The 15539-nt window shown below is 36.7% G+C and overlaps 6 protein-coding genes across 11 annotated transcripts in view; 2 read left to right on the forward strand and 4 right to left on the reverse strand.

Annotated features, from left to right (window-relative positions):
* Positions 1-2601, reverse strand: part of LOC135840662 (probable methylmalonate-semialdehyde/malonate-semialdehyde dehydrogenase [acylating], mitochondrial) — a 90582-nt gene extending 87981 nt beyond the window's left edge. For both annotated transcript variants that reach the window (XR_010557766.1, XM_065357291.1), the window contains exons 1-10: positions 2355-2601; positions 2153-2281; positions 1908-2057; positions 1748-1826; positions 1461-1660; positions 1212-1379; positions 896-1142; positions 490-671; positions 209-388; positions 1-99 (exon numbers count right to left, since the gene is read on the reverse strand). Coding sequence is in view for 1 of the 2 variants with exons in the window: in XM_065357291.1 (XP_065213363.1) it covers positions 1-99; positions 209-388; positions 490-671; positions 896-1142; positions 1212-1379; positions 1461-1660; positions 1748-1826; positions 1908-2057; positions 2153-2281; positions 2355-2381 (1461 nt within the window). In the remaining variant the exon portion in view is untranslated. The remainder of the gene's footprint in view (positions 100-208; positions 389-489; positions 672-895; positions 1143-1211; positions 1380-1460; positions 1661-1747; positions 1827-1907; positions 2058-2152; positions 2282-2354) is intronic.
* A 302-nt stretch (positions 2602-2903) lies between these two features.
* LOC135840714 (protein KTI12 homolog) lies at positions 2904-4151 on the reverse strand. The gene is made up of 6 exons (XM_065357374.1): positions 3992-4151; positions 3864-3915; positions 3751-3800; positions 3493-3673; positions 3229-3403; positions 2904-3146 (listed from the first exon to the last, which is right to left on the reverse strand). Exons 1-6 carry the CDS (start codon positions 4149-4151, stop codon positions 2919-2921), a joined length of 846 nt encoding a protein of 281 aa, XP_065213446.1. The 3' UTR covers positions 2904-2918.
* A 1414-nt stretch (positions 4152-5565) lies between these two features.
* On the forward strand, positions 5566-6948 carry LOC135840731 (oxidized purine nucleoside triphosphate hydrolase-like). The gene is made up of 4 exons (XM_065357393.1): positions 5566-5889; positions 6001-6200; positions 6290-6438; positions 6543-6948. The coding sequence occupies exons 2-4, from the start codon at positions 6019-6021 to the stop codon at positions 6707-6709; spliced, it is 498 nt and encodes a 165-aa protein (XP_065213465.1). The 5' UTR covers positions 5566-5889; positions 6001-6018; the 3' UTR covers positions 6710-6948.
* Positions 6949-6990: 42 nt separating this feature from the next.
* Positions 6991-10578, reverse strand: LOC135840672 (magnesium transporter protein 1-like). 5 transcript variants are annotated; one of them, XM_065357308.1, is made up of 4 exons: positions 10453-10578; positions 10123-10363; positions 9743-9934; positions 6991-9584 (listed from the first exon to the last, which is right to left on the reverse strand). In XM_065357308.1, the coding sequence occupies exons 2-4, from the start codon at positions 10357-10359 to the stop codon at positions 8709-8711; spliced, it is 1305 nt and encodes a 434-aa protein (XP_065213380.1). In that variant the 5' UTR covers positions 10360-10363; positions 10453-10578; the 3' UTR covers positions 6991-8708. The 5 variants fall into 4 exon arrangements, with proteins under 5 accessions (XP_065213380.1, XP_065213389.1, XP_065213373.1 ...); XM_065357317.1 differs by having other exon boundaries at positions 10484-10570; XM_065357301.1 differs by having other exon boundaries at positions 10123-10569.
* Positions 10579-11211: 633 nt separating this feature from the next.
* LOC135840696 (phospholipase A2 group XV-like) lies at positions 11212-13542 on the reverse strand. The gene is made up of 7 exons (XM_065357349.1): positions 13160-13542; positions 12896-13038; positions 12570-12801; positions 12258-12485; positions 11919-12090; positions 11707-11829; positions 11212-11621 (listed from the first exon to the last, which is right to left on the reverse strand). Exons 1-7 carry the CDS (start codon positions 13242-13244, stop codon positions 11396-11398), a joined length of 1209 nt encoding a protein of 402 aa, XP_065213421.1. The 5' UTR covers positions 13245-13542; the 3' UTR covers positions 11212-11395.
* Positions 13543-13605: 63 nt separating this feature from the next.
* LOC135840722 (putative uncharacterized protein DDB_G0289963) lies at positions 13606-15456 on the forward strand. The gene is made up of 2 exons (XM_065357385.1): positions 13606-14102; positions 14212-15456. The coding sequence occupies exon 2, from the start codon at positions 14233-14235 to the stop codon at positions 14812-14814; it is 582 nt and encodes a 193-aa protein (XP_065213457.1). The 5' UTR covers positions 13606-14102; positions 14212-14232; the 3' UTR covers positions 14815-15456.
* The last annotated feature ends 83 nt before the right edge of the window (positions 15457-15539 follow it).

The following is a 15539-nucleotide window of genomic DNA, read 5'->3' on the forward strand; positions in this document are numbered from 1 at the left end:
TTGTTTGCCATAGAAATGTAAGTCTCCGTGAAACGATCCTCGACTACCGGTGAAAGAGAACACAGATAATGGTACAGGAATTGGAACATTGATGCCAATCTAAACGAACAAGTCATAATAAATTAGTTATCCAAAATCGAACTGAATAATGCGTTTAAAAACCGAGTAAACGAATCGTTTGTTCGAATTGATTTGAAAATAAAATTACCTGTCCGCAATCGACTTCGTGAGTAAATTTCCTAGCGGTAGCTCCGTTTGTAGTAAATATAGCGGTTCCGTTACCGTAAGGATTAGAATTTATAATAGATAGAGCTTCGTCCAAAGTATCCACCGATAAACATATTAAAACGGGTCCGAAAATTTCTTCTTTGTAACATTCCATATGAGGCTAAAAAATGCAAACCAAACACCAGTTTACGTTTAGGTACGTAAATACCAAACAAATATAACGGAGACTTCGTTTCATCGATACTGGAATATTGTAATCACCTTAACATCGGTCAAAATAGTAGGCCCAACGAAATTTCCTTTCTCATGACCAGGCACGACAACGTTTCGACCATCGAGTAAAATATTAGCTCCTTCGTCGATACCGGATTGAATCAATTTCAGAATTCTTTGCTTAGCTTGAGGCGATATAACAGGACCGACGTCAGTTTGAGGATCAATTCCTGAATAGTAGAAAAGAGATAAGATACGGCGGTTACATTACTTATATTAAAATATACGACGAACTTTATACGAACGTATAAATCACATACGATGACTTAAACATCGCGTGTATATTATCATAATGTGTACGTGACGCGTTAAATAAGTTCAATTGATAATTTCCGCTTTACATCGAGTAATGATATTTGATAACACGTAGAACTACAAATATCTAGGTACTAACCCGGGCCTACTTTCAACGCTTCAGCTCGTTCCTTGAGTTCGGGTAACCAGTTTTTCGCTTCGCCGACTAAAACGATAGTACTCAGAGCCATGCATCTTTGTCCAGCGGCGCCAAAAGCAGCACCGATTATCTGATTCAATGTTCTGGTTTTATTAGCATCTGGCAAAACGACTCCGTGATTTTTGGCACCCATATTGCTCTGAACACGTTTACCATTTTTACAAGCTCGTTCGTAAACGTGTTTACCCTAAAATCAATTCTACGATTGAAAAATTTTCTTCAAATACAACTATTAAAGCGCAAAATTTCAAGTTACCGCCACATCTGATCCGACAAACGAAACCGCTTTGATATCGGGATGATCGCAGATGAAATTAACAGGGTTACGAGTCCCATGTATCACATTTACAACACCGGGAGGAGCTCCAGCTTCCATCAATAGTTCTAATAACATCATACAAGCGCCCGGATCTCGTTCCGAAGGCTGTAATTTTTAATTAATAATAATTCTTCGCTCGCTAATACACCTATCGTAATGATACAAACAAAGTGGTTAAAGAATTACCTTTAGAACGCAAGTGTTACCACAAACTAACGAAACTGGAAACATCCATAATGGTATCATGGCAGGAAAATTGAACGGTATGATTCCACCTGTTACTCCCAAAGGTACCCTGTACGATAGAATATCTAAATCTTTCGTCACGTTAGGCAATGTTTCTCCCATCAGAAATGAAGGAATATTGCAACAATGCTCTACGACCTCTGCGAGAGAAAAAAAATGTCTTTAATAATACGAGCGAACTGATTGATACGTACATTGAGCTTAAATTCGTTGTAAAGTAAACTTACGTAACCCACGCTGAACATCTCCTTCAGCATCTGCCAATGTTTTACCCTGTTCCGCAGTAATATTTTGAGCTATATTTCTCTAGAATAAAAAAAGAACACACGGATGTGAGAAAAAAATCAACCAATAACAAAATCGAAGTAATAACGATTATCATCTTACAATATGGCTCTTGATTAATGCTTGATATTTGAACATAATTTGTTGTCTAGCCAGAGGCGAAGTTTTAGACCATGTTTTAAAAGCTTCCGTGGCTGAATTCACAGCCGCTTCCATTTCACTTGTAGTAGATTCTGGAACTCGAGTAACAACCTGAACAAGTAATTAGCATTCGTGAGCGTGAAAATGATCGATTCGAGAGTACCTCGCCGGTAAATATACAAATTACGATTACGAATACGCTGTACTTTATTGGTAGCCGGATTATGCACATCAATCCAGTCGGTGGACTGGGATTCGATGAATTTCCCATCGATGAATAACTTTGTGGTAGAAATAGCCGCGCAACTCTGCTTTTTGCAGTATCGCAAAGGAATCTACGAACAGAATTTAAAAATTACACAGTTGCAAAACGATAAATTATTAGAGAATTCATAAAAATCAACTTACCAAAGGATAAATATTCTTTTTAAACATTTTTCAATCGTTTAGTTCTCGTTAACTCGACATTAGTAAACTGAACAATCGCACTAAACTAACCATCAAAGTGGTAACAAATCATCGAATTAACGCGGCTTACAGGATCATCTTATCAGCATCCGCAGCGATGATGCGAAGTACCTATTTGATAAGAGAGAATTTCGGAGTTAGTCGTTCTCCCTCGTAACTATTCGTTGAAAACGATTAGATTGCGACTACGAAGTCGAAAAATAATAACCTCTTGAAACACTTCATTTCATTGTTTTTAAAAATTAAAACCGTATTATTCGTAATTGAGCGATGGGTCTCGCTACTCTTTAGCATGCAAATAAATTATCATGAATTATGCAATATGCAAATGCATATTCGTGATGTTAAACGTTGAAACGTTATCTTGCGTTATAAATTTGTAATCACGAGAATTTCAGTCATTACTTATTTCGAAGTCATAAGTAACAGAGAACACCGATTCTAAATTCAAGAACTTGTTTCAAATACTTAACAGAATAAAAACGGAAAAACACGTAAAAAATCTCATTTTATATCATAAATACTGGAATTAATAAATTGTACAAAAGATTTAGCAACATTTTCTGGCGTATCAGCAATGGGATTCAACTTATTATACGATATGAACTGTCTTTTCAAATGAGCTAGCTTTCTCGAATCAATCTTATCATCTAACTTTGGTAATTCTACGTTGAAATCAGTCAACTGAATATTATCACCATGTACTCCGAAACTCTGTAACGACAAAATAGCCTGCAAAAACACACGATCTCAATTAACATTAAAATTAATCGAACGAATAAATCGTAGATCGTAAAAATATAAACGCGCGTACATTTATAACATCTTTCGTGACTTTATCCAAATCCGATAAATATGTACTAGAACAAAGAGGTACGTTTTGAGTAGACTGATTCGGCGGCGGAGCTTGTCTATTGAATAAAGCGTCTTTTATCTGTTCACCTGGCAATTCATCTGATAACTGAATGGTTATTAACGGAGAATCCCATCTGCAATTTGAACGGACTTCATTTTAAAAAGGTACTTAAGGAGTAGCACTTCGGCTGCACCATAATATCGATAGTTTCAACGTAGGTACCTGTTGTTGTAGATGGGTGCTTCGTACATGCCACATAGCAAATCAAATGCTTCTCTGGTATATTTGTCTGAAATCCTAGAATCGTTTAATTCCCAAGCGTTCTCCTGAGATATATCACATTCGATAGTACATTGCGTAGTTTTATGACACTTGGAAGCGCAATACAGTTCATATCTAAACCCTGCAACAATTTATTATTTCTCATAAGACTGAATGTGGAACGAAAGAACGAATAGAAGTGCATGTTGACACCCTTACCTTTGATATTATTGCTCGCATCCAATATAACGATATCTGAACCTAATAATCTGTAAAAGGAATAAATTAGTTGTCTCGAAACACCATCTGCAGTCAAATTTCACTCGATTTACCTTATTACATTGGATTTTAAAATTCCACGAACCTCTTTTTGTTTCTTCGAATCTGTCGCATAAGGAACAATTTAGAGAATAAAAAAATCACCGTCACAAACGAAGTAATTTCTATGGAAAGAACTTACCGAAACTCAGGGGATTTTTGTCAATGTTTTGCTGAAGTAACACATCACTTTCTGCCACAACGTGAACTTTTTTATTCAAATCTTGAAAGTATTTCTCAATCTGCTTACAGCGAGTCGTTTTTCCGCTGCTAGGATATCCCGTGAGTACAATTAAAGGCATATTTTATTTAATTAATCGCATAAAAATCTCTCAATTTAGTAACATTTTTGTAGGAAACATATTAACGCACGTCAACAACAAATAACAACGTTTATTATAAAAATTAACAAGGAACATTGAAATTACATCTTAACGCTTCGAGAACATAAACGCTAGTCAGGGAATCGAATACACGAGATCGAGAAGGCGCGTGTACGTAAATACCGCGTAATTACGATGACTATTTCCCACAATCGGCCATCCTTTCCGGTGTGTCGTCCTCGACACACGATTTTCCTCGTTGAAATGGACCGCTTTCAGAAACGTTAGAAAGGCAGCCACTCGATTTCTCCTCGGAATTCGAATCGTTGTCAGATGACGAATCACTGGGCGATGAAGGACGATTTAACGATGGTTTGCTTGACTGGAACTCACGAAGACGTCTGGTCCAATCCGCCGCTTTCGAATAATCGTATACACGTAGGAAGTTGGCCATTTCCTCGTTTTTAAAACCAGAACATACCGCATTTTTCGAATCTGTCACTGATGCGCCGACATCTTTAGCTAACCGCAGCTTATCGAAGATGTATTCGATCGGTGACTCGTTTTCGTTTTGGGCTCGGAGGGAAAAACGCTCCCACTTGTCGACTACGTTGGTTTCGCTTCCGATAAACGTCTCGGAAAATTGCTGTCGAAAGTCATACCACGTTTTGATATCGTCTGCGGACAGGAGATACCAGGTTTTGGCCGCTTTTAGCAATAAACGCTTCGCTGCTTCTAATTTCTGTATATTGTTCCACCCGGCAATGGTTGCTTGGTTTTCGATGCTGTTCAGCCACTGTTTCGCTTCCGTCGATGATACTTCGCCGGTAAAGTGTGGAATGTTGGGCAATAGCACAGCGCTGCTAGCCGCTCGAACAATTTCACTCACCGTATCAATTGGAATCGTATTTTTCGATGCCGCCATGCTTTCGAGGGTGATCGAGAACAACACAAGAACTTTCAACACTTCAAAAACGAATGTAACGATAGCGATGTCATACGAGACACAGGTCCGACCACTTCTGAATATGTAGGAAACATATTAACGCACGTCAACAACAAATAACAACGTTTATTATAAAAATTAACAAGGAACATTGAAATTACATCTTAACGCTTCGAGAACATAAACGCTAGTCAGGGAATCGAATACACGAGATCGAGAAGGCGCGTGTACGTAAATACCGCGTAATTACGATGACTATTTCCCACAATTTTCAGTCCTAAATAAAAATTTTGAAAAATTCAAAAAAATCTTATCAGTCTTATCAAAAAAAAATTTTTTTGATTTGACGGAGTTGCACAGTAGCCCGCATCTACAGTGTTGCACCGAAAAGCAAGTTGAAACCTGTAAAAACAGGAGTTTTTTTTGTGGCCTTGTCAACACTTACAAGTGAGATAAATTTTGATAAAAAAAAACTCATAAAAAATTAATGGAGTAGATCAATTTGAAAAATTTAAAATTTTAATCGAATTTGTGTACGTATTACGTAATAATTATCATCGTATCCAATGAAAAAACAACAATGTCTGTTGCACAAAGAACCAGTTGGCTTGCAATTTTTTCAGCTATCGAATGAACCAACACAACCGACGAATTCGTCGTTCTCACCTCCTCAGTGTTATGGAAGAAAGTGACTGTTTTTTGCTCGACTCAGCATTTATATGAAATTCCTGTTTGGTTTCCAGTGATATACATAGCAATAGCATACGTCAAGTAAGTTTTCTTCGGAACGAAGTGGATATCGAATTTCAAACTAACACTGCTTAAAAAATACAAATTCGCAAATTTGAAAAAACTCACTTTGTATCGTTTTGCTATTTGTAGAGAAAACATCCCGGTATTATGGAGGCAAAGTTTGTATTTCCGACCAAGAAATCGCCGAAAGTATTCACCCTGATCGTGGTGGTAAATCGCGACGGAGAAGTGTTACTGGGTATGAAAAAAAGAGGATTTGGTATCGGTAAATGGAATGGATTTGGTGGTAAAGTCGAACAAGGAGAATCCATCAAAAACTGCGCTATCAGGTATGAAGTGAACACATTCGATTTATCTTTCGTAGTACGAGTACGAATAGTTTTTTTAATGCATTTTTTTTATTTTTTAATTTGAATAGAGAATTGCAAGAGGAATGTGGTTTAGTCGCTCGGTCTCTACATAAACACGGAATAGTTTGGTTCGATACGGAAGAGGAACCATCTACCATCTCCGAAGTGCACTTATTTACCGTGGACGAATACGAAGGAGAAATTTCAGAATCTGATGGTTAGTACATATTAGCCTTGAATTCATAGCCTATGCCCGAGTATTCCTATTTTAGTATTACATACCATCATTACTATTGTTATTATTATAATTTTTGTTTTCAGAAATGTCTCCTAAATGGTTCGCGAAAAATTCTTTGCCATTCGATTGTATGTGGCCCAGTAATTCACATTGGCTGCCTCTAGTTTTAGATGGTAAGAAATTCGACGCTTATTTCCTGTACAAGAATGAGAGGGAAATGATCAAGTATGAAGTTTACGAGCATAAGTAACCAAAAAGTTATTACTGTCTAGTGTCTACTACGTTTCCTATTTTAATCGTGATTTAACTCGTTTTTTATACGTCATTATGTTTTATAAGGTTATTATGAATAGGTACCCACGTTGATCTTTTTTGTTCAAACTGTATTATTTTGTTTTCTTGTGTAATCGTAAGTCAGTATGATTTTGTTAGTATTCGTTTTGTTAATCATTTTTTAAAAAGCGTGAATAAAACTATACCGTAATCGTATTATCATCTTTGTAGAAGACTCGAGAAAAACTAAACATTCGGTCAAATTTAAACTCATTTTAATACAAATCTGACTACAAAAATTCGAATAGGTAAGTATTTATAAAGACTTCGTAAGTATAGATTAAGTAGGAGTAGGGAAGAGAAAACATAAACTTACTAGGTAGGTAACAAAATAATGACTCGTCGGATACAAATATTCATAAAAAACCTCTGTACGGATAATTTGACGCCTTCATTTTAAATATGGTTAAAATGGCGTTAAAGAACAAGGCTGCTACGAGAATACACGAAATAGACAGAATTTTATTCTTCCTAAAAGGCATGTCGGCGTAGGCGTGATCTATGAGCACGATTACAGAAACGACGATGCCGGCGTTTAGTAAAAATACCATGTAAGTTTCGCCAATAAGCTGACTATGCGACGAGGGCAAAACGTAGTTCACGCCACCGCTGGGATTTCTCGTGATGAACGGAGGTGATCGCATATGGTTCCACATTTGACCGGACGTCATGATTAGGCAGAATGCGATCGAAGTAATACCCCAAATGGTACGATTGGTGAAAACTCCGACGTTGGTTTCGCATCGGAAATAAATCACGATCGATCCGACGAATAGCAGCGACAGTAAACCAGCAGTGCCGAAGAATACCGGAGGTCTTAATATTTTGAAATCGATACCGCTTCTTTCGGTCAGCCATTTAGCGATTACTTCGGCCGAGTAACCGAACCTTTGCATGTCCAAGATATCGTGCTTCGCATTACGCGAACTAGGGAAGAACATGATCGAAGGTACGCTGTTCACGTTCATGATTCTAAAAACGTCGGCACTCTGATCGAAATCTACAGATCCGAAAAACAATTTATCCGAAATACCTCCCTGCATCATACGAAACGATTTAGCCGCCAGCTCGAACTCTTCGTGCACCGTTCCGCAAATCGTACAACGTCTATGATTCGCTAACGCCGCGAACAAAACGACGAAAGAATAGTCTCTCATTTTGGTCTTGACATATTCGCGAAACTTGACGCCGTTCAGTTTTAAAACGTAGTGTTTTCCCGACAGATCTTTTAGAAGTTGAATTTTACTCGTTGACTCGCTTTTATCGCAATTCATCAGTCGTGCCGATAAAAGTATACACAATAAGCAGCCGAGTACGGAACTACACCATTTGTAGCTTCCTGAAACCGACCAAATACTTCGCCGAAACCGCATTATTTCCGATCTATCGAATAATAATATTTCCGGCGTTAATTACATCGTCAAGAATTTAGGCGCAACATTTACATTTACTCTTACTCGTATCTGTTGAAACAAGTGTAATTCCTGAAACCGTACAGCCGCGTTAGGCCTACAATTATTGATTTTTAAGAGTCTTTTAAACGGTCTCATATCGCGTAGGTACCTTTACTCTAGGAAACGATATCAAACATTATTACTTATCTTTGCAATGATTCCAATAGGTAACTGCAGATCATCGAAAAGAAAATACCTGTTTAAAATAGAATCCAAACAAATTCCTACCAGTACCTATACATAAATCTGAAAACTTCTAAAAGTGGTTTCATCGGCAGAGGTGTTGTAATCTTGCAGACAGTTTAATCGAGTCCCTCCCTTCAATTCTCGACCATAATTCTTTTCACCTTCTCAAAAAGACATGTACTTTCTTCATACGAATAATTGCATAACTTACAAAATCAGTTTTTTTTTTACTCTTTTTATACCTATCACTGAATTAAGTGTTTTAATTTTAATTTTTTAATTAACGAATTCCAAATAATATGAACGATAAAGAGTTCTGGCCACCAAGTTCCTTCTTGGCTCAATTTTAATCCCAGTTAGTTGCAAGAATTCTTCAAAATCATCACTATCTGGTTTACACTCCGGAAAAGGTGGCTGTGGTGCTGGTTTATGTTGTGTACGTTTTGATAGTACGCTATAAAGAGTTTCATACTCAATGCAGTACTCATGAACCCTATCTGAACGATTTGGCAAATCTGTCCAGTTTTTTTCGAGTACTGCGAGAATGTTGAAAACATAACTTCGGTCCTCGCGATGCATAACCCAAGTGCATTTATTATATCGAGCACCTGGAGACTTTTTATGCCCTAGTTCCATATAATCCAACGCGTAATTCAGTTCAGTTGGTTTTTCTAGCATATAAGCTTTTTTATTACCATCTTCCCTGATTTCTTGTAATTCAAGGCGTGTTAGCTTAGATATATCCTGAAGGAATAATTTGTCAGGTGCTGGTAATTCCGAGCAGTTGGAATACGCCTTCCACAATTTTTTTTCAGCAATCCATATAATTTTAGCTTCAGCCTCGGTTGGAGCACTTTGAAGCTTTATTAGTTCTTTTCCTAGTTCCGTTTCAGCAGCATATGTCGATTTAGTTAGTTCGATCTGTTTCAGCTTCTCGAAAGCGTTTCTGAAAAGTGGGGTGTTTTCGTTGGTCTCAATGGCAGCTTTTGCCAGACTTTTCGCAGCAACTTCGAGTGCATTTGTTTTTTCTTCCCATTTCTTATTAATTTGCTTATGCACGTTAGTTTGGCGGTAGCTAGGTAGCATCTCCATAGCAAATCTGAGATTATCCCCACAGCTCAACAGTCTTGAATAAAATGAGTAAACCTGCTTCTGTAAATTTTAACATAACTCTTTGAGTGGTACAAATCATTCCAATGTTAATGGCAAAATAGTACATTACTACATAATGGTCCAATGGATATTGTTTTGCTTTGATCCTGAGATATTTTTCATCGCAGTATAGTTTGATTGAGGATATTCAAACTTACCAATCTGGCATCCTTAAGTACAGAATCAATTTTCCACTTTTCTGAATCAATTTTCCACTTTTCTACATCCGCTTTCAAATTTTCTATATTTAAATATGCCCCGAATAAAATGTTTTTCACCACATTCCTCAAGTCGTCTATCGATCCGATACTTTGTAGAATCTCTTCGTCTATTGCTAATTGTTCTTCCACCTGATTGAAGCAATGATTTTAGTAAATTAGGTAAGATATTATGTAGGAATAATCTGCTACGAACTATGGAATTGGTAGTTCAAAGGCATTGTAATTTTCAACCCATATTTAGGTAGGTACCTAATTTATTTGATAATTAATTTTCAGTGGAGTGTGTTAGTTTGTGTGTATAAAAAAGTACTCCCTACTTTTTTTTTTTGCAGAAAAGTATTAATAGCTGTAGAGGCAGTTATGCTTGGCGTAACAGTGGGCTGAGTTGTTTCAAAACTTTTCCCATTGTTGACGACATTACGTTTCAGGGGTTTTCCAGGTTTGAAGGGTTCAATTCCAGGTTTCAGGGGTTTTCCGGAGGTGTGCAGGTGATTAAAGACCACCAACGGCCATAAAAAATACATGCAGCAAACTGAAACTATGTCAGCTTTCATTGTTCTGTAACAAAAAGTGGAAGTTATTAGGCTTACATAATTACCTATGCCTAAATGAAAAAAATGAGAAGAAAACATATTTTTCTAAAATACTCGCAAGCTTCAGGAATTGGTGATACAATACTTTGGAATTTACAAATATCTTTCTATCATAAAACCAGATTTATGTTTCAAAGAGAACTGAACATCACGAAACCTTGTACTTGTGATTTATGCAGATGGTAAAATTAATTTAAATCAGCCGATCTTGAATTTTTAATATCCGATAATTTACTTCAACTCTAGCATCAATACGTACGCTGTTTATTTTAAATGAGCCTTTACTATGCTAATTTGACATCTGATTCATAATTAAAAAATTGATATGTTGGATGAAAAATATCGATGCTTGAACTAAATTCGAGGAATGAATTTCATATTATACATATGTACCAACAATTCTGTTTTTCTGCAAAAAAAAAAAAAACACACAAAAAGTTATTCTTTTTTTCAAAGTTGTCTATTTTCCAAAAAAATCCTCGCTTTTTTAACCTAAAATTTCCCAAAATTACAAAGAAAACAAATCTTACTTCTTAAAAAAAATCTCGAATTTTTTTGCTAAATGACTCTCAAAAATTGCTGATTTTTGCTGAAACTATCAATTTTTCCACCCTCTCCCCAACGAGCGGTTATACGACTCGATGATGACTCCATACTTACCAATACCTATTCATTTTTTTTTCTTTTTCTTTTTTTAAAAAAAATCAAACACAAAACAACGATGCGAAGTAAAAAGTTATACCTTGTACATTCACATCTTGCACCAAGTACATATATTCAAATTCCGTTAAAATGAATTTAATTAAGACCGCATTTAACGAAATAAATACTCGAATTTATTATTGATACGTATATAAATAAAAATGAACAATCACAACGCGTACTCGCTACGCAATAAAAAAAATTAAATAATACTTGAGCTACTAATTATAAAACAAACATGACGAATAGATTTTTATAAATTATTACACTAAGAGTACAATTTTGAGAATCCGTTTCATTTCAGCCTTTCTACCAGCTGTTTTATGTATTCTATCGTATTGACACTTCGAAGAACAGCCATATGATCAACGCCCGGAAAGCCTACCTCGTAGATCCGTTGTTTCTGCAAACCGGTCCAATAGGTACAAGCGCGCAAACTTCGTTTGTTCACCGTACCGTCACCGTCTCCCGACATCAGACTAGGAGAGCCATTCGGAAATTTTCCTTTCGCGTACACCAACCTAGGAGTAATTCAAATTTGAAACATCGCAACTAATTTTCAAATAACCGCAATGTTAGACGAGTTATTATCGATTCGTTTCTCACTTTTCAACTGTCGGAATACCATATCCGTATAAGCAATGTACCTCGACGCCCGGAGCTTCGAAATTATCAATAAAAGGATGAACGTCCTTATACATTTCCCAACCAACCGGGTAATTAATATCGCTGCAAAATATAGCATCAGTCAAACATCGCTGAAAAAATTTGAAAAAAAAATCATTCGAAATTCTCACCGTAATGGTAATGAAACTTACTTGAAAAATTCTTGCAAATTATTCAAGGAGTAATTTTTCGAGTCTGTTTCCACGAATACTTCATCCGGTTTCCATAAATAAGGCGACGGCAGTAGCCACGCTAACGACGGCGAGGTTATTTGTTCGGCACGTAAAACACTACCTTGCAAAACGTAAACGCCTAAATCGTCCCCTAATTAGCGTAAAAATAACAAATTGATAATTTCTTATCGCGTACGTAGTAACAATAAAAAAATGATGTAATCGTAATCGTTTACACGTGTAAATAACCGTAATGATCGACAAAACGGATCGATGAAGAAAAAAATGTAAAATCGTACGAGTAAAAGGAACTCTTACCGATGGCAAATACTTTCACAGCCTTCGTAGAGCCACCCCAAGCACCAGCTAAAGAAACGAGGAGTTTGATGTATTTATCTTTCCACTTCTGGTCTTGCTTATGTAACATGGCTAATGTCATTAATCCGCCCAAACTATGAACGATCAGTATTACTGGCTTCTGTCCGTTTAATTCGTACGTTTCTACGATTAAATTTTTCAAAGCTTCGAAGTACTCGGATTGCTCGTCTACAAATGAATTAGTATAATCAATCGGGGTATCGATTTAATGATAAATGTCGAATTCGACGAGGAAAAACATGGAAAACTCACTAGGTCCTTTACGAAAATCGTACGGTGCTCCTCGCAGAGTAGTATTCCTTTCGTATCCCATATTCACCAACATATTCGCTATATCTTTGAAATAAGATCCGGCAGATGCTCTGCTAGGATCGATATATTCCACAGTCGTTGAATTTCCAAACGCTGGAATTCGTACAGACACTCCGGGCGAATTACTGGTCGTTCGAGTTTCATTGTTGTAAGTTAACTTCATGTTATCAATCTGTATTAGTAGAACACATCGGACGATATTCGTTAATAAATTAGGCTAATGGGATTAAATCGAGACTAAGACGTGTTCGTTATACGAGTATTACCAGACAATCGATTACTACGGGTACAAGAAGCTCCATATTCAACCACAAGGAAAAATAATCCGTCGTTTTTTTATCACACACATAATGCACAACAGCGGGTTTATCCAGCTTAGCTTCCATTTGACTTCCTCCATCTCCCGGTACTAAAACACATTCGAACGATTACCCAATTATTATGCTTTCGTTTACCATCAAAATCTACACCAGTAAGTATGGTAAAATAACAATTGAAACTTGAAACGAATACATAGATTGAAAATTTACCTAGTACCACCGGATACAAGCCGTTTACTGCGTGCACAATGTAACAGCACAAGATGCAATAAAAAGTGTCGCGTTTCGAAACCATCGTGAACACGGACCGATCACAAAATATCCTCAACTTACATGATTTGCTTCGAGAAATACATTTTTCATGATGATGATATGCAGATGACTAACGAGAATCTCGACTTTTGCCTTCACGGCGCGATTGTTCAAGTTGGTTTCGCAATCTCTTATCTTTCGATCACACTTTTCCCCGTTTCACTTGCTACCAATCAATAAATTACTTCTAATTTTTTTATAAATCACGCGATCGCACACATTTTTGATTCGATTTTCATTTTTCTAATCTTTATTATCATATCAGCGAGACAATGACCTTTGTTTTTTTCGAAAACGCCAATCATCGCGCTCGGTGATACGTAAACAACGTTTTCCGAACGTGATTGGTTGAAACGAGAGTGACGTCAACTCGACTGCATGTTTGTAACCGAAACCGAAACGTAAAAAACATCGTTCACCATCAACGCGTAAAAATTTGATAACATCTCCGCGCTGTGTGTGTGTGTGTGTGTGTGTGTGTAAAATAAATATAAATAAAGCACCAAAAATACATTTTCCGAGTAAAAATTGAGCTTTTATTCGAAAGGCTGACGAATGTACTCGTAAATTCGAATCATTTGCGTAGAAAATTTGTTATTCCGCGTACAAACAGACTGAAATTCGGTTCGCAATTTCCGTCCATTTCTCAATGTGAAACGTTCTCAACCTCGGATACAAAACCGTATGTTATTTTTACGACTGCAACATTCAACACGATGGACGTGAAATAACAATGTTACAGATGCACGATACAAGTCTGTTTCCGTATCATCACCGTTTATATTGCGACAGCGTACAAAAATAACGAAACAATTTCATCATCTTTATCATCGGTAATTTGGTAAGCGAAGTAATAATAATCCATCATTTTATACGTCTTCCTTCCTTATCCTCAAATCATTTTGTCATCTACCCAACGCTATTAACATTATCGTATCTATCGTTTCTAGATAATCAAATCGATTCGAAGAATGCCCAATCCGGTTAGATCGGCTTTCATCTACTTGATGCATCTCGCTTGGAAGTCTCGTCTGCATATACCGTTTCTATTGACCGTGTGTTTTCTGGTGTTCGACATTCGATTACAATTAGAAGTCAACATCAACATGACTAGAAGACGGGCTCCGCGTTTAGTCGCCGGAAATAACGATAATAATGGAAACTACGCCGCCAATAATGCCGACTACAATATCGACGACGACGCGAACGAGCACGATGACGATGATGACAACGACGACGACGACGAAGACGATGATGATTCACGAAACGATCACAGGAATCGTTTGACCATCGAAGAATGTAAACGTAATCGCGATGATCGCGAAATGGAAAATTTTACCAATATTATGAATATTCTACCTTCGTTACGTGTTCCTATGCAAAAGTATCCTAATAGTTCCAAAATCCTCATCTTGAGACCTAGCCTATTTCATCAAATAAGTACGGCGCTCGAAAAACATTACAAAACACACGCTCTTCAGTCATCCAAAACTGCGCCAAGCGTGATATTCGAGTCTCATAACAGTCACAACGGTCCCAGATGTGTCTTGTGAATTTATGTCTACCTATTCTCGATATAAACGCGTCTAGTAAACGCTGCAGTTTTTCAGACAAAGCTTCGTGTTAAGGATGAATAATCAATCGTACGTCGTATTTTAGCCATATTTTCTCTTTTTTTTTGCGTTATTTTTTTGAATCCGTGAAAACACTATCAATAGTGGCGCGATAATCATTTTGAAGATATACAAACACGTCGACTGATTCGATAACGAATTACGATTTACTTTCCGGTGCCTTCAAAATGTATGTTTCCAGCGCCTGAAATCAACTGTTTTATTTAGCCATCTCGAGGCCTTATTAATTATTAATTCGTCGATGCGATCGTGTACATAGTTGTATATAATATTTTTCTCGGTTTATGTGTGTTAATTTTTGCTCCCATGTGTACCAATGTGAACATTACTGCTGTATTAGAACACGCAGATTGTTACCGTTGTATGCAACTCGATGTTTTACTATGTACTTTGTATAAGTTGTAACGTTATGTCTACAAGAAACTAATGTTTTCATCGTATAATTATTATATTTCATCGATATCATTCTATCTTCGTTCAAATTCAGCGAGCTGAGTAATTAATGTATAATGTACCATTCTCATGTTGTATTATTACTTAATAAAAAATTTGTTACGTTCATCTCAGTTGTGTGTATTTCAAGCTATTCGCGTCGTTTTGGAGTTGTGGAAGAAATAAACGACTAATAATAATAATTACAGTAA

This window comes from Planococcus citri, chromosome 1 (assembly GCF_950023065.1).
Source record: "Planococcus citri chromosome 1, ihPlaCitr1.1, whole genome shotgun sequence".
Classification (NCBI taxonomy): Eukaryota; Metazoa; Arthropoda; class Insecta; order Hemiptera; family Pseudococcidae; genus Planococcus; species Planococcus citri.

Coding starts and splice junctions, on each gene's coding strand:
- LOC135840714 (XM_065357374.1), bottom strand. CDS start 4,151: ATGCCTTTAATTGTACTCACGGGATATCCTAGCAGCGGAAAAACGACT. Junction 3,801..3,863: donor TTAAAATCCAATGTAATAAG/GTAAATCGAGTG, acceptor TTCCTTTTACAG/ATTATTAGGTTCAGATATCG. Junction 3,674..3,750: donor TGCGAGCAATAATATCAAAG/GTAAGGGTGTCA, acceptor AAATTGTTGCAG/GGTTTAGATATGAACTGTAT.
- LOC135840731 (XM_065357393.1), top strand. CDS start 6,019: ATGGAGGCAAAGTTTGTATTTCCGACCAAGAAATCGCCGAAAGTATTC. Junction 6,201..6,289: donor ATCAAAAACTGCGCTATCAG/GTATGAAGTGAA, acceptor TAATTTGAATAG/AGAATTGCAAGAGGAATGTG. Junction 6,439..6,542: donor AGAAATTTCAGAATCTGATG/GTTAGTACATAT, acceptor TTTTGTTTTCAG/AAATGTCTCCTAAATGGTTC.
- LOC135840672 (XM_065357301.1), bottom strand. CDS start 10,437: ATGTTTTCTTCTCATTTTTTTCATTTAGGCATAGGTAATTATGTAAGC. Junction 9,935..10,122: donor CTTTTCTGCAAAAAAAAAAA/GTAGGGAGTACT, acceptor TGCTTCAATCAG/GTGGAAGAACAATTAGCAAT. Junction 9,585..9,742: donor TACTTAAGGATGCCAGATTG/GTAAGTTTGAAT, acceptor TAAAATTTACAG/AAGCAGGTTTACTCATTTTA.
- LOC135840696 (XM_065357349.1), bottom strand. CDS start 13,244: ATGGTTTCGAAACGCGACACTTTTTATTGCATCTTGTGCTGTTACATT. Junction 13,039..13,159: donor CTTGTATCCGGTGGTACTAG/GTAAATTTTCAA, acceptor AATGTGTTTTAG/TACCGGGAGATGGAGGAAGT. Junction 12,802..12,895: donor CCGTAGTAATCGATTGTCTG/GTAATACTCGTA, acceptor CTACTAATACAG/ATTGATAACATGAAGTTAAC.
- LOC135840722 (XM_065357385.1), top strand. CDS start 14,233: ATGCCCAATCCGGTTAGATCGGCTTTCATCTACTTGATGCATCTCGCT.